Source organism: Garra rufa, chromosome 18 (genome assembly GCF_049309525.1).
Source record: "Garra rufa chromosome 18, GarRuf1.0, whole genome shotgun sequence".
Taxonomy (NCBI): Eukaryota; Metazoa; Chordata; class Actinopteri; order Cypriniformes; family Cyprinidae; genus Garra; species Garra rufa.
In genome coordinates this window covers 906,288-921,406 of record NC_133378.1, presented here as the reverse complement: position 1 = coordinate 921,406, position 15,119 = coordinate 906,288, and the positions used below count along the sequence as shown (strand labels likewise).

Sequence of the window (15,119 nt, the reverse complement as noted above, 5' to 3'; positions counted from 1 at the left end):
ACATTTTTTATTTCCAGCACTTGCTCAGAATGATTAGATCTCTGTGTGAAAAAAGTTTTAAAGAGTTTGGATGCTGCACTTTAAAGATATAAAAATATTTTTTACTATATCTTTAAAAAATCACCACGTCCACACCGTTCAAGATATCCAAAATCCGGTCGCAATTTAACATCTTCAGAATATTCTCTTCATGTTAAAAAAGTTTGGTGTGAACAGCTGGTTGTTCTTAGAAGTAGTGTGCATTTGTTTACAGCCTGATTTTTCCAAAAATCCACATTCAAATCAAAATAGCCGGCTTCCTGTTGGTCTCAGCTAATGAGTTTAATTTAGAAAGTTGTCCAAATTGATGAGATTAATATATGTACAGAGTTTAGTGACTGTAGGAAAAACTAACCCCCCAACTTTTGTCAAAAGATGGCGCTAGAGAGTGCCTGCTCCACGCCCATTTATGACATTTTGCCAGTGTCTAACTATCATAAATATTGATGTGTGTGTTGAGTTTCATGAAATTCTAAGCATGTTAACTGCCTCGAAAAGACAGGAATCTAATTTTAAAGTTTGACATGTTGCCATGGCAACAGCATTCGATTTATCATCGACCCCTTTACATATTCTTATCGGCCGTGTTTTGACATGATTTTGATGAAGTTTAAAGAAAATCGAGTAAAATTAAGAGGCTGATATCAAAGCATTTTGAAAATGACACACTTCCTGCTGCCAGTTGGTGGCGCTATAACTTTGACTCATAATAGTCACATTTATGGAATCGGCATCATACAACGAACAAACTGGTGAAGTTTCATCAGAATCAGGCAATGTGGTCAACAGTTATTAGACACTTCCTGTTTCTCATTTCTCGCCATAACTTTGTCGCCTTGCCACGGCCAAACCGTTCGAGATATCAAAAATCTCCTCGCAATTTAGCGTCCCCAATGTCTTGAGATCATGCTGACCGAGTTTGGTGACAATCCCATGGAATTCCTGGGAGGAGTACGTTAAATTCCAGAGCATGCGCTTTTTAAACAGCCCTAAATATCTCACTTCCTGTTGCGTGGAGCCCATGACATAGAGTACAAAAGTTGTTTGGCTCAGTGAGATCTATATGTGTACCGAGTTTCATATCAATACATGCAAGTATGTGTGCGCAGTACATCAAGTTTTCAAACTGTGTTCCAGGGGGCGCTGTAGAGGCCCTGAACCACGCCCGGGTCCCAGCCTCTTTGGCGTCCTGATGGCCGCAGATTCCGACGTGTGTGCAAATTTTCAAGAGTTTTTGAGTATGTTAAGGCCCCCAAAAGTGCCCGGAAGGTTGAAAAAAAGAAAAAAAAAAAAAAAAAAAAAAAAAAATAATAACCCTTAGAAGAACAATAGGGCCTTCGCCCTTTTGGGCTCGGGCCCTAATAAGAACCCTTAGAAGAACAATAGGGCCTTCGCCCTTTTGGGCTCGGGCCCTAATAATAATAATCCTTAGAAAAACAATAGGGCCTTCGCCCTTTTGGGCTCGGGCCCTAATTAAAGCTGCGAGCAGCGATGAACGGGCCCTCGCACCCGGGCTCGCCGCCGACCAGTGGCTTCAGGAAAACAGCAAACGGGGGGCAGTATGCTTTTAATACAGTAAATGTAGGAGAAATATGTCAAAGTCACTTAAATGTGCCAAACTTGCCGCTGCCAGCTGGTGGCGCTATGCCTATAACTGATTATTGGCATGTAGATGTGTTCAGGCCAGCACTATTATCAAACATATGAAGTTTGGTGCAGATTGACCTTGGTATGTTTGAGTTAGTGAAATATATGAGATATCCTGCTGCCAACAGGTGGCGCTATGATAATATCTGAATATTGGTCTTTAGGTGTCTTCAGGCCAGGACTCTTACCAAACCTGTGAATTTTGTGGCAGATCAGACATTTTCAGGCTAAGTTATAACCACTTCTATGTCTATGCAGAAACATCAAACTTTGTCAGGCCACCACGGACATGCCCTTTAATGAAAACTCAAGATCTTCACAATTTAACATCTCTAAGGCCTCAAGATCAGACTGACCAAATATAATGTTGATTTAACTAAATGCAATCAATGCAAGGACTTCAGATAAATGCCAACTGTGAACCAGTATGCTACAAATTGCCTATTTTCTGATGATGATGATAAGAACATGATTCATGATGATAGCAAAATGTTATTATTGCTTGCTTTACGTCCACCACTTCTGCTTAAATGTCATTGTTACCTATCTGAACAATTTTTGTGTGGATATTGCTTTGCTGGTGACTCCTGTTATAAGACATCACTCTTAAAGTCCCCCTGAAATCAAAATTAAAGTTTTTTGGCTTTTAGTATGAATATATTAGCCTTAAGGTTATCTATAGTCTAGTGTGCTGCAAAACAAAGACAAAATTCGCGTTTACAAGATATGGGCATTCAAAACTTACAGTATCGTCACTTCCGCCAATATGAATCAAGGATTTGGATGATATCACCGTGCACTTCAATTTCTCATCAAACATTCTGTCCAATCAAATGCTCTCTAGAGTCCGTAATGTCCCGCCCCCTACAAAGAGACGCATTAACCCGGAGCAGATCATATGCGCTCATATGTACGGACGGCATGTATTAAATTACACAGCCTCAGCATGATTATGATCACTATTTCGTTTTAGCAAGTTTCATATTGAATCTATGGGGTAATTTATTAGTCTGTGGCTGTCATAAGCTTACAAATGCGACTTTACCGAGCTCAACGGCTCTTGCCCGAGCAGATATTAATGGAACGCTATTGGCTATTCAAAATTAGTGGGCGGGGCTGGGCGATATGTTTTTGTTTCAGTTAAAAGTACGTCACCACATAGAATAACGCTGCGTGTTTCAAGGCACTTCAGTGGACCTTTAAGTGCTACATAACTAAGAATCAATAAGGAAGACGGTGCCCAGTTGGCACATGCATTCACAGTAACCATCTGCTAGTTTTGATTTTAAGTTTACAGAATTGAAAGGGTTACACTTTAAAATCAACACACAGACACATACACACAAAATATAAAATGTTGCCATCCAGTTTCATTTGTTAAAATTAACTATATTAGTTAACATGACCAATAAATAAATAGCATTTATTAATGTTAATTAATATTAAGCTAAAAAAAGTATTCATATAAAGTTTATGTACTGTGAATTAACATGAACATGAACACAGTTCATGTGGGTGTACAGCAATACACAATAAAGTGCTCTATAAACGCTTCATTCTTTCAAAATATCTTTAAAAATCAAGTTGAGTATTTTAACGGGGTGATATATATATATATATATATATATATATATATATATATATATATATAACTGATCTTAAAATTATGGTTTTCAGATGTTTTGAAGAGATAACAGTAACGTTTGTTTTGTTGTCAAAGTCTGTCTTAATTTTTTATTATTATTATTTTATATTCAATAAATAACACTATGTAAATATTGTCTATCAATGAAGATAAATTGATCATGCTAAAAAGTTGTATTTTTAAATCTTTTGCTATGTGACTGAATAGGACAAGTTCATGGTACAGTTAAGTAAAAAATAAATAAAAAACAACAACTGCAAAATACGAACAATGAAAGACTTAGTGACCCTTTATATTTTCTCAAAATATCAGACTCTCAAAGATCAGACATATTTATGTAATTACAATACATACAGTATGTGCATTTTTTGTTCAAAGATGGTCTGTAGGATGGCTCTCTACTCTGTCACCCTCTCTGCCTCTCACCCCTCCCCCCTGCAATAATGAGCTTCTCTGTGCCTGACTGAACGCACACACATACTGTAGAGACATTCACCAGAGTGACAGCAGGTTTCTGAGTTATTTTTTTAATTTTATTTAATTCATTGAAGCTTGTATAAAATTTATATTTCCAGCACTTGCTCAGAATGATTAGATCTCTGTGTGAAAAAAGTTTTAAAGAGTTTGGATGCTGCACTTTAAAGATATAAAAAATTAGGGTTATGTTTTTTACTACATCTTTAAAAAATCACCACGTCAACACCGTTCGAGATATCCAAAATCCGCTCGCAATTTAACATCTTCAGAATCTTCTCTTCATGTTAAAAAAGTTTGGTGTGAACAGCTGGTTGTTCTTAGGAGTAGTGTGAATTTGTTTACAGCCTGATTTTTCAAAAAATCCACCTTCAAATCAAAATAGCCGGCTTTCTGTTGGTCTTAGCTAATGAGTTTGATTTAGAAAGTTGTCCAGATTGATGAGAGCAATATAAGTACAGAGTTTGGTGACTGTAGGAAAAACTAACCCCCCAACTTTTGTCAAAAGATGGCGCTATAGAGTGCCTGCTCCACGCCCATTTATGACCTTTTGCCAGTGTCTAACTATAATTAATATTGATGTGTGTGTTGAGTTTCATGAAATTCTAAGCATGTTATCTGCCTCGAAAAGACAGGAATGTAATTTTAAAGTTTGACACGTTGCCATGGCAACAGCATTTGATTTATCATCGACCCCTTTACATATTCTTTATCGGCCGTGTTTTGACATGATTTTGATGAAGTTTAAAGAAAATCGAGTAAAATTAAGAGGCTGATTTCAAAGCATTTTGAAAATGACACGTTTCCTGCTGCCAGTTGGTGGCGCTATAACTTTGACTCATAATAGTCACATTTATGGAATCGGCATCATACAAGGAACAAACTGGTGAAGTTCCATCAGAATCAGGCAATGTGTGCAACAGTTATTAGACACTTCCTGTTTCTCATTTCTCGCCATAACTTTGTCGCCTTGCCACGGCCAAACCGTTCGAGATATCAAAAATCTCCTCGCAATTTAGCGTCCCCAATGTCTTGAGATCATGCTGACCGAGTTTGGTGACAATCCCATGGAATTCCTGGGAGGAGTACGTTAAATTCCAGAGCATGCGCTTTTTAAACAGCCCTAAATATCTCACTTCCTGTTGCGTGGAGCCCATGACATAGAGTACAAAAGTTGTTCAGCTCGATGAGTTCTATATGTGTACCGAGTTTCATATCAATACGCGCAAGTATGTGTGCGCAGTACATCAAGTTTTCAAACTGTGTTCCAGGGGGCGCTGTAGAGGCCCTGAACCACGCCCGGGTCCCAGCCTCTGTGGCGTCCGGACGACGGCAGATTCCGACGTGTGTGCAAATTTTCAAGAGTTTTTGAGTATGTTAAGGCCCCCAAAAGTGCCCCAATGGTTGAAAAAAAAAAAAAAAAAAAAAAAAACAAATAAGAATCCTTAGAAGAACAATAGGGCCTTCGCCCTTTTGGGCTCGGGCCCTAATAATCCTTAGAAAAACAATAGGGCCTTCGCCCTTTTGGGCTCAGGCCCTAAAAATAAGAATCCTTAGGAAAACAAGAGGGCCTTCGCCCATTCTGGGCTCGGGCCCTAACAAATCCAAATTCTTGTAAAAACACTCTACGGTTTAAAAGTATAGCCAGTTCAGAACAGCTCCCCATAAATGTCTGCATTTGTGTTGTTGCAGCCTGCTGAAGACAACACCATTGACTGGGAAAATGTAGGGATCCCACACGCATCGCATTATGGAATTGAAGTACCAGAAATTTCCATCCCATTTAGTCCTGAAGAAATGGAACAGTTACAAACCACTGTAAACCCTAGAGGACCATCACAATGCTTTGGCAGAGACATTTATTTGAACATGGTACAGTACATACATGGAATTCTTGCCAACTCGAACAACAATGACTAACAAGGTCATGGTTAACATGCTGCATATACCAAAAACTAACAAAAAAAAAAAAACTGGTAACAATCATGGCACTCTCATTTTGCCATTTACATTGTAAAATCTTTTTTTACACAATGTTAAGGAAAATAAAATGTAAACTGTGCAAAAACATTATGCTGTACTATAATCATTGTCTTCATTGTTCCACAAATTAAACTCTACCAAAGACATTCCCAAAACGCAGAGCCAGAGTTAGCACATGTTTGAACTCACTGTATGAGCTCATGTGTGCCACTGGAAAAGTTATGGTCTTGGTACAAGCACTAACTATTGGAAAACAAATTACATGTGCTTCCTGTTGGCAGACATGATTGAATTTGACATGAATTTCAAAATTGTTTCTCTCACTTGGTAGTACTGGCTTGTGTGCCTGGCCAGTTAACCACTGCAGGACAGCCGGAACTGTAAGTGTCTTGGTGTTTGAAACCACTTCAGTGTCTGAGTCTTCGATTTCAGCAAAGTGCTCAGGAACTGCATCTAATAAAGTAAAATACTACATTTAATTTTCACTTACAAAAGCAACTCAAATTTGCACAATTAAAGCTTCGTACCAACATCCTCTAGTTCCTGAAGAAAATCTTGAAAGTAGTTCAGAATACTTTGTTCAAGATTGTGTCTTGAGGTGCCTTTTTCACTCAAGTCAGGTTTGCAGCTTGCCATAAGGAAGTTTGCATCGGGCTAATAAAGACAAAAGAATAATAATTATCACAGAATTTATGCCTAGCTTCAACTAAATTCGAACGATTTTACCTTGTTATCCTGAAGTGGCACAAACAAGGGCCGACAGAGGTCCATGTGTTGTTCCATCACATCTGGAAGGTTGTAGAGCTGCAAGCCTTTTCGCATTTGGTCAAGCATGGGCAGAACTCGGGCCAGGGAGTGTAGAATGATTGTTCTGAAGGATAAAATCAATAGTGTTTTTTTTTTTTTTTTAGTATAAACGTATTCCACTCTTAATAACACAAGATAAATTATGCATAATGTTAGATTTTAGGCTTTTATCAAAAAAGTACTAGAAAACACTTAGATCCATCAATAACCTATACTTAAAAAGCTTCAGTTGGTAAGTCATTGAGGTACATTTAAGTAACTAAAAACCTTATTATTAGGTCCTTTCTGTCTGTTTTTATGAGACCCGTATATCCACAGGAAAGCAGATCATCAGTGAGACCCCGTAATTCGTCATTGGTGGCTATTCTTACCTGAAACATACAGGTTACATGATACATGCAGTGCACACATACTTTTAAACTGAAGGTTTGATGGGACACCTAGTGTATGTAATTGCACAATATATTTTATGCTCTTAAAAAAAACAGTACACTTCATCTTCAGGAGGATTTTGTGCACTAACTTTGTTAAATAGCTTTTCACAAAATATGAGAGCATATACTGAAGGTATTTACTTTTTGTTGAGGTGTACAGATAGGCAAAACGCTCATTTAATACAGCAGATAAATTGCATTTAAAACATTTATGGGTGGTTTCATCCTAGTCCCAGACTAAAATGCATGTTTGAGCTGCCTTAATTTAAAAACGCCTTGCACTGACATATCTTAACATAGACCAGTGCCATTGTTTTGTTTTTAAGATGCACACCAGTATTGTTTTCTTTTTGTTTTTTTGTAAGGTTTGTTTGTAAAAACTACTTAAATGCCCTAATATAACTAAAGCCTAGTACTGGATTAATCTAAACCCTGGCCAGTCTAAACCCTGTTTCCCGGACAGGGATTAGTTTAAACCAGGACTAGGCCTTAGTTTAATTAGGAAATTTAAGTAGTTTTAACAAACATGCCTTACTAAAAACATTACTTGTGTGCATTTTGAGGCTAAATAAAGGGCACTGATGTATTTAAAGATATGTCAGTGCAAGTTGTTTTTAGTTTGGACAGCTCTTACATTTATTTTAGTCTAGGACTAGTCTAATCCCTGTCTGGGAAACCACCCCATAATATTGCATATACCATTACTATTGCTATACCTTTTCAATCAATTCGATGGTTTCTACATCTGTGACATCTTCAGAGGTTACCACCAAACAGTCAAAATCTCCTGTAGCAAGATAGGTGTAGCACCAATTGCGCATGAAGTCAGGTGCTGGACCTCCTTGAGCCAAGGAGCAAGCAATGATCTCTCCAAAGCTCCTAAGGATATTTAAAGACAAATTCCAAGCATAAACACCACCAATCAAAACTCTGAGTACACTTTCCCATGTACCCGAATGCATAACTTTATATTCAAGTGTACAGCACGCACACACACACACACACACAAAAGGAAAATACATAAGTAAACTTAATGCAATAAAAAGGTTTTCTTAAAACCTGAAGTAGCTCTCCTCCAGGGCACTTATTGAGTATATAGGATTCTTTCCCTTGTTGTCAGGGCCTGGCTCAAAGTAGCGCAATTCAATTCCATTCATCAGGTCTGCCAAAATAAGTGCACTAAAGTTAAACAGCACAAGAACAGAATATCATTGCGATATTGTTAACAACAATTGATACACCAAAAAATGAAAGTGTTACCAGTAAGGAACTCCTTCTTTATTGCTCCTGTATCTATACCTGCCTCTCCAACAAAACAAACTTTAAGGGAGCATTTTGGGGTGCTTTTCTTTTGTCTTTTCCATTGTTGAAGAGCACGATGAAAGAAGTTAGATCGAGTGACACAGACTGAGAAAGTCTGAGAGTTGTCCACCTGTTCAGCTAGATTTTGCAGGATGTCATCAAGGCTGGAAAAAATGACAACTCAATCACATATGTGTGTCTACATACATACACACGCACGCACACACGCACACAATTTCACAATTTATCTACTGTAATCCTTTCTGACCTTTTAGGCTCGTTTTTTTCTACATCCAAGGTTCTTTGGTTTTCTTCATGTCTGACAAATATATACAATAGAAAAGAGAACAATGTCACAATGGGAAAACTTTTGTATCTTCATAACAGTAATGATACAAAATTGAACTATTGAACGTTAATGAAACATGTTTTTAAACCTAGGTAACATTTGGATGCATAAATTACATTTAAAAAGCTAATAATGAGAAATTATACAATTAATCACAAAAAGTAAATTACATGAAGTACAAATAATCTGAATTTCATATTTTATTCTGCAATAACCTGATGTGTTTCAGAACATAGGATAGTTTAACCACTCCTACCTCTCACCACATGTGCTTGCATGCACCTCTAGAACATCAAGAGGATATGGTGCCTGGCATATTGGGCAAGACGCATACTCGCTCTGAAAATATGAGAATACATACAAGGGAACATAAGCAGAGTATATAATTCTATAAATTAGAAAAAAAGAAGATTCCATAACAACAATTACCTTTTTGGATGGTTCTGCATTCAGAACAGGTGGAACAAATTCCACATCAGAGTCACAATTGAATAGCTATAAAAAAATATCAATGGCATTACATGGCAAAACTCAATATTGTGGTTTTAAAAATACAAGCAAATAGTTAAAACACGGTCACTTACTTCTTTGCTGCCTTCGTCATGCACACCTTCTGCAGCATCCACAGTTATTGATTCATCACTGTCAGAAAAACTTACACTGCTACAGGAGTTGACATGGATTGCCAGGAGCTGTAATGGCATTTGTTCATTGCATCTACTGCAGTGAGCTTTTGGCATTTTATCAAATTCTTTGGAATTGAGTGGCAATGGAGTCATATCAATTTCCAGTTGAAGTGGCACAATATAAAGAACAGATTTGCCACAATTGCTTGCTGTTTGTACTAGTGCTCCTGTGTAGCCTTCTGATTCTGGAGCAATCACAGTTAGGGGCCTCTGTCCACTTCCACCTGTGAATATAGCAAAACTGAATAATAGAAATGCTAGTAAAAGAGCAAAAATGTTTTAAATCATAAAATCTCAAAATCATACAATACCCATTGCTTTATACAGCAGCCAGCCTCCATCCAAGCCTTGCATTTTGGGAAATTCAAGACACAACATCTCAGACAACTGTATATAAATAAAATGTGTTTACAATGCGAGCGTGCATTATATAAGTATGGTCCAAGAATTATACTGCTACTAGCACATACTTCTGCATGACTGATGTTATCGTTAACTTTTAAGCTTCTTTTCCCAAGTCCGGCCTCAATCAATTTGAATTCATCACTGCCTTTAGGAGTTTTTGTAGTCATGCGAGGCAGAAGGTAAAATGACATCACAACTGCCTTTGGTGCCTTGCGTTTCATGGGGACGAACTTTGATTTTCCCTTCAACCCCTTTTGAAAAACTCCTGGAAATGATCTAAAATGATACAAACAACAATTCCCACATGTATATGCATACTATAAACTAATATATTTCACAAAACCTACAGAATTTTATCAATCACAAAACACAGAAAAAAGAACCTTATCATTTCCTGCTGTACGGAGGGTTGGGGCGAGGGCTGTGGGTGGCTGACGGAGGGTTGGGGTGAAGCCTGTGGGTTGCTGACGTGCTGTCCTCTTGTCTGGTTAACCTGGAGACTAGTTAACCTAGGAGACTGCAGTGTGCTGTTGATTACGGTAATGAGGTTTTGAGCTGTGCTCACTATTTCCCTCATAGTGCTCTAGGACAAATGAACACAAAGTATATATTAATATCTCTTCTGACTTGCACTTAACCACTGTTTACTAAGGGTTTTTTTTTTATCTTGAAGCCACAGTATGGTAGTTCAGAGGTTTTGCTTTTTGAAGCTACAATTAGTGAAAACTGCATAATCTGGTGAGCTGGTTTTAGCTGGACTCCCAGTTTGGTATTAGCTGGTTTTGCTGGTGTAGCAAGCTGTTCTAGCTGTGTTTTGGTCACTTTTTAAGATGGTGTAGCTGGACTTAGTTGGTCAGGCTGGAAGGACCAGCTTAAACCAGCTAACTGCTTATGCTGGTCTTAGCTGTATTTTTCATAAGGTGATTTTTTAGTAACGTATTGACATGTAAAGGAGACATAAACACACATGCCATCAGCAGGCTATTAATTATATAGTTTTAGCAAGTCCACTTTATGTAGAAGTATGTTTCACAACACCTCTTCACCAAATAAATGATTGAAATGATTGAATGATAATTGAACTGCTGTTGCTAGTTTTCCCTCTGCTGGCTGTTGGTTATTTGCCTAGGTCGCTAGTTTTACACAAATGCCTATTAATGTCTTTTTAAAATGGCAGCTTTAGCCATTACAATTAAACACAAAACTCATTCACTATTCAGTCGCATACGCATCAACATGTGATATTTGAAATATTTTAAACTTACGTTTTCTCCTGATTCCATGGCTTCAGTAAAGCAGGTGAGCAGATGAGTCGCAATTCTTCTTCTATCTGTTGTTATTGGCAATTAACTCCAAGGTCGCAATAGGCTTTATGCCGAACGTCACATGACCAACCCCGGAAAACAGGTCTCATTGCTTCCGCTTGTCGGAGAACGTGTTAATAGCCGTAATAAATAATGGCGATATCGACGGACTTTTAAGGTAATCAGTTAAACAAGCCAGCTGTTTATTGTGGACGTTTCATTCGATATTTATATATAAATGTTAGTGAAAAGAATAAAAATTTAAAACTTTTATATATCAATCCACATATGTGATGGACATTGGTTATGATCATTTTTAGTGTCTACTTTGAATAAATCTTGAGTAAATCATGTTCATATTTAAAGAGGGATATGCAAAACGCGTGAACCGGAAGCAACGAGACCTGTTTAGCAGAAAACGGAAGCCTGTTGGGCATGAAGCCTATTCTGAACTCTAGTGGCAGTTCTTAGTAAGGCAGTTTAATCGATCAGTGATCGTCTTGTCAAGCCTTAATCCATGACGTGTTTCCGGTTGGAAAAAATAATCGAGAGCGAGGAGAATTTTAAAACCGAGAGAGCGCAGATGATAATGCGAGCGAGCTGCCAATCTGAAAACGAGTTCGATCACACTGAGACATCGCTGCCACCTTCAAAACTGTGCTGGTTCACAATTAATACGCTCGTGATGACAGCTTTACTTGCCACACGGTTACGTTTCATCTGTTCAGTTTCTGTTTTTACGCTCTCGATTTCTGTTCCTGTGCTTGCTTATATTGTGTGTGCGCTCTCATAATAAAGACAGCTATCTGACGCCATAGACTTTGGGTCAACTGATGCGTTAAAATGTAATAAAAATGCAGATGCCTCGTTAGCGACTGTTTCTATGGGCCTTTATACGTAAGCCGTCTGCCATTTTGCTGCGGTCCACTTGACGTCATTCACCCATAGATCTATGTAAATCACCATAGTAACAACTGAATATTTGAAATGCAACAGTCCTGAACAGCCGTTGGTCTGCGAACCTACAGTATGGTGAATGATGTCAAGTGGACCGTTCCAAAATGGCGGACGCATCTACGTGCTTGGAGCGGTCCAATGGGGTATCTACGTATTTATATCTATGGTCGCAACTCTGTTTCTCTATGGCTCTGGTTAAATCCAAGATGTACCGGGCCAATCACGAGTCGGTGGGCGGGCTTAACATGATGACGACTGACCTGCGAAGTGCGAACATAAGTTCAGTCGGACCAGAGGGTCGCGTTAACCGAAAATTTTCCGTCATTGACGGAATTTTTTAATCAGTGACGGAAAAATCTGAAGGCTGCCCGTCACTTTGACGGAATACACCACACAGAGGGTGATCTATTGTAATTTGTAACTGTAGTTCCCACCCCTGTCCAGTTGGTGGCAAATGCGCTCCAGTGTTCGCTCAGAGAGCACGTTATCCAGAACAAAAAAGAAACTCTTAGGGGCCGTTCACATGAAGCGTCTTTTGCGCGCTCAAGTTCGTTATTTCGCATAATGGAAGCGACGCGGTCGCGACACGCATGCGGTGTGACGCGCTCGTTTTTTCCAGGCGCGTCCGCGCCGCATCGAGATAAAAACATCTCAACTTTTCAGAATGTCGTAAGCGCACCGCAGGTCATGTGACATGAACTAACCAATCAGCTTCCTCACGTTTTTCCGTTACATTGAAACCTCTGTAGAAACATGGAGGAGCAGCTCATCATTGTGGTCCAGGGATTTCCTGAACTTTATGATTTGTCAAGCACCCATTATTTTGACGCTAATAGAAGAAACAATGCATGGAGACGCATAGGCTTGGAGCTAGAGTGCAGCTGATGGTTGCTTAGAAATGGCAGACGCTTCCGGAGCGCAAGTGCCCGAGCGCTTTGTTGATAAGGAAGAAAGCGGCGCGCCTAGCGTTTTCCACGCGTTTTTAGGCGCGACATGTGAACGGCCCCTTAAGGAAAACGCTAGGTGCGCCGCTTTCCTTCTTAGCAACAAAGCGCTCGGGCGCTTGCGCTCCAGAAGCGTCTGCCGTTGCTAAGCAACCATGACCTGCGCTCTCCATAAATACGCGGAAGTTTCAGCAAAGGATACATGGATTTTCAGCATTAATAATAAATGCCAGAAGGTTTCTACAAGAATCACAATCCAATAAAACCCATCCAAACTTGATGAAAGCAAACTCACCATGGCCAAAGCAAATTCATCTTATTCTGTATTTGTTAACAACCCCCTTCTATCTTTAAAATGAAATATAAGCTGTTTATTTTCTTGTGATGTTGATGTTCAATTCCATTCATGAGTGCTAAAAGCATGTTAACTGATAAAATCAAAATAAAATTAATTAAATACTATGGTAAAGGAAAGAAACAAAATAAATAAGGACAAAATAATACAAATTAATGATTCACAAAGCTTTTATTTGGCAAAAATAAAAACAATCAAATAACACACTTTTAATAAAATTTATAGTACGTGTTAAAGCAGGCTTAAAGAAAGTACACAATGTTGTTTGCCCAGTAGCCCATTGGTTCTCTGAGTATAAGTGAATAATTATGCATGACTATAATAAATGTCAGTGTGTGTATTTCACTGGTCATCACTGCACTGCTGTGTGCTGAGGCTCTTGGTCTCTGCATTGTGTGACGGGTGAGTGGCGTCACAGCTGACGGTTTTTACTCTGCTCCACTCACTCTCAGTGAGGCTCAGGCTGCTGCTCCAGCTGTACAGTCCATCCTTCTGCAGCTGACTGGGACTCAGATTGACACCAGAGCTCCTGCTGCTGCCGTCCACCATCCAGCTCAGCTTCCAGTCAGAGGGGAATCCCTTACTGGCCACACACAGCACTGTAGCCTTACCCTGCTGCAGCTCGTCTCTGGAGGGCGGCAGCACTGTGAGAGCAGGACGAGCTGCAGCTAAAGAGAGACAGAGAGATGGAAACTGTGAGGTTTCGTTTTTCTAAAAAACAGCTCTATCAGTCATTCTGAGTGTCTTTCACTTCCCTTTAAGAGATTCAGAGTGAATCAAGCAAATCTGAAGTGCAGCAGCCCATAAAAACATTTTATCAGCACACATATGCTTATATTTAGATTTAACACTATTTATTCATTCGTAATGTTATTTTACAGTTCTTTTATTTTTCAGATTTCTATTGTATTGTCCTTAGTTCAAATTATTATAAAATGTACAGTATATTATTTACAGTCAATCTGATTGATATATTTCTAATTCTACCAAGGATACAAAGAAACAAGCATTTATTCTTTGCCAAATATGATTTACTGATTATTTGATTATATAAATTCATGATTTGATATAACACTTTTTTAACACGTGATTTAATATAACATCTATCTTTTTGTGAAATCAGTCTTTCTTTGTATTAATTAAAATTTTTAGTTTTAATAAAGTCAAACATTTTAATTTCTTTTTTAAGTTAAACCATAGTTATTTTTTATAAAGGCAAACGATACTGGAATTAAAACAATTGATTATGAAAGTGATTATTTTAAACTAGTCTGGAGGAAAAATAAGAAAGGTGCATACATCTGGTAATGTCACACATTAAAACTTTTATTTATTCATTTGTTATATTAATTGTAGATATAATGATAATTTTAAAATCCCTTTCTTGTCGTTTTCATTTAATTTTCATTTTGAAAATAGGAAGAGATTTACTTACTTCCAACTGAGAGTCGAGTGCCTCCACCGAAAGTCCACCACAGTGATACAAACCCAATCAACGGCTGTACAAAAACCTCCTGCACTAAAACTAACACTGACACTAACCAGTTTGCTCTTTCACTCCCAATACCAAATAGCTAAACAATAAGCATCTGCATAATTAAACCAGTTTAATTTTCACAATTTTTCAAATGTACCAGTAAGTATTATATTTACATTTATATTTTGATTTAGCATTTAGTTTATTTTCATTGCATTTTCATTTCATTCATGTTTTATATTTTATGTGGATTTTATAGTCTAATTCACTATCTTATATTACTTAAAACAGTACCAATACAGTTTTATCTA

The 15,119-nt window shown here is 38.1% G+C and overlaps 1 protein-coding gene and 1 gene segment (V, D, J or C); both read right to left on the bottom strand.

Annotated features, from left to right (window-relative positions):
• Positions 1 to 5,874: 5,874 nt before the first annotated feature.
• On the bottom strand, positions 5,875 to 9,384 carry LOC141291421 (G2/M phase-specific E3 ubiquitin-protein ligase-like). The gene is made up of 11 exons (XM_073823590.1): positions 9,265 to 9,384; positions 9,110 to 9,175; positions 8,937 to 9,019; positions 8,600 to 8,650; positions 8,290 to 8,495; positions 8,089 to 8,191; positions 7,746 to 7,908; positions 6,863 to 6,966; positions 6,515 to 6,659; positions 6,316 to 6,442; positions 5,875 to 6,202 (listed from the first exon to the last, which is right to left on the bottom strand). The coding sequence occupies exons 1-11, from the start codon at positions 9,382 to 9,384 to the stop codon at positions 5,916 to 5,918; spliced, it is 1,455 nt and encodes a 484-aa protein (XP_073679691.1). The 3' UTR covers positions 5,875 to 5,915.
• A 4,289-nt stretch (positions 9,385 to 13,673) lies between these two features.
• The window catches only part of LOC141291420 (Ig lambda chain C region-like), a 182,257-nt gene continuing 180,811 nt past the window's right edge, over positions 13,674 to 15,119 (bottom strand). Inside the window, 1 exon segment of the C gene segment in view lies at positions 13,674 to 13,999. Coding sequence covers positions 13,674 to 13,999 — 326 coding nt within the window.

What these genes read in the sequence shown, in the direction of transcription:
- LOC141291421 (XM_073823590.1), bottom strand. Translation starts at nt 9,384, where the DNA reads ATGCCATTACAGCTCCTGGCAATCCATGTCAACTCCTGTAGCAGTGTA. An exon ending in AAAGAAGGAGTTCCTTACTG is followed by an intron (nt 8,192 to 8,289) that starts GTAACACTTTCA and finishes TTATTTTGGCAG; the next exon opens with ACCTGATGAATGGAATTGAA. An exon ending in CTGGAGGAGAGCTACTTCAG is followed by an intron (nt 7,909 to 8,088) that starts GTTTTAAGAAAA and finishes AAATATCCTTAG; the next exon opens with GAGCTTTGGAGAGATCATTG.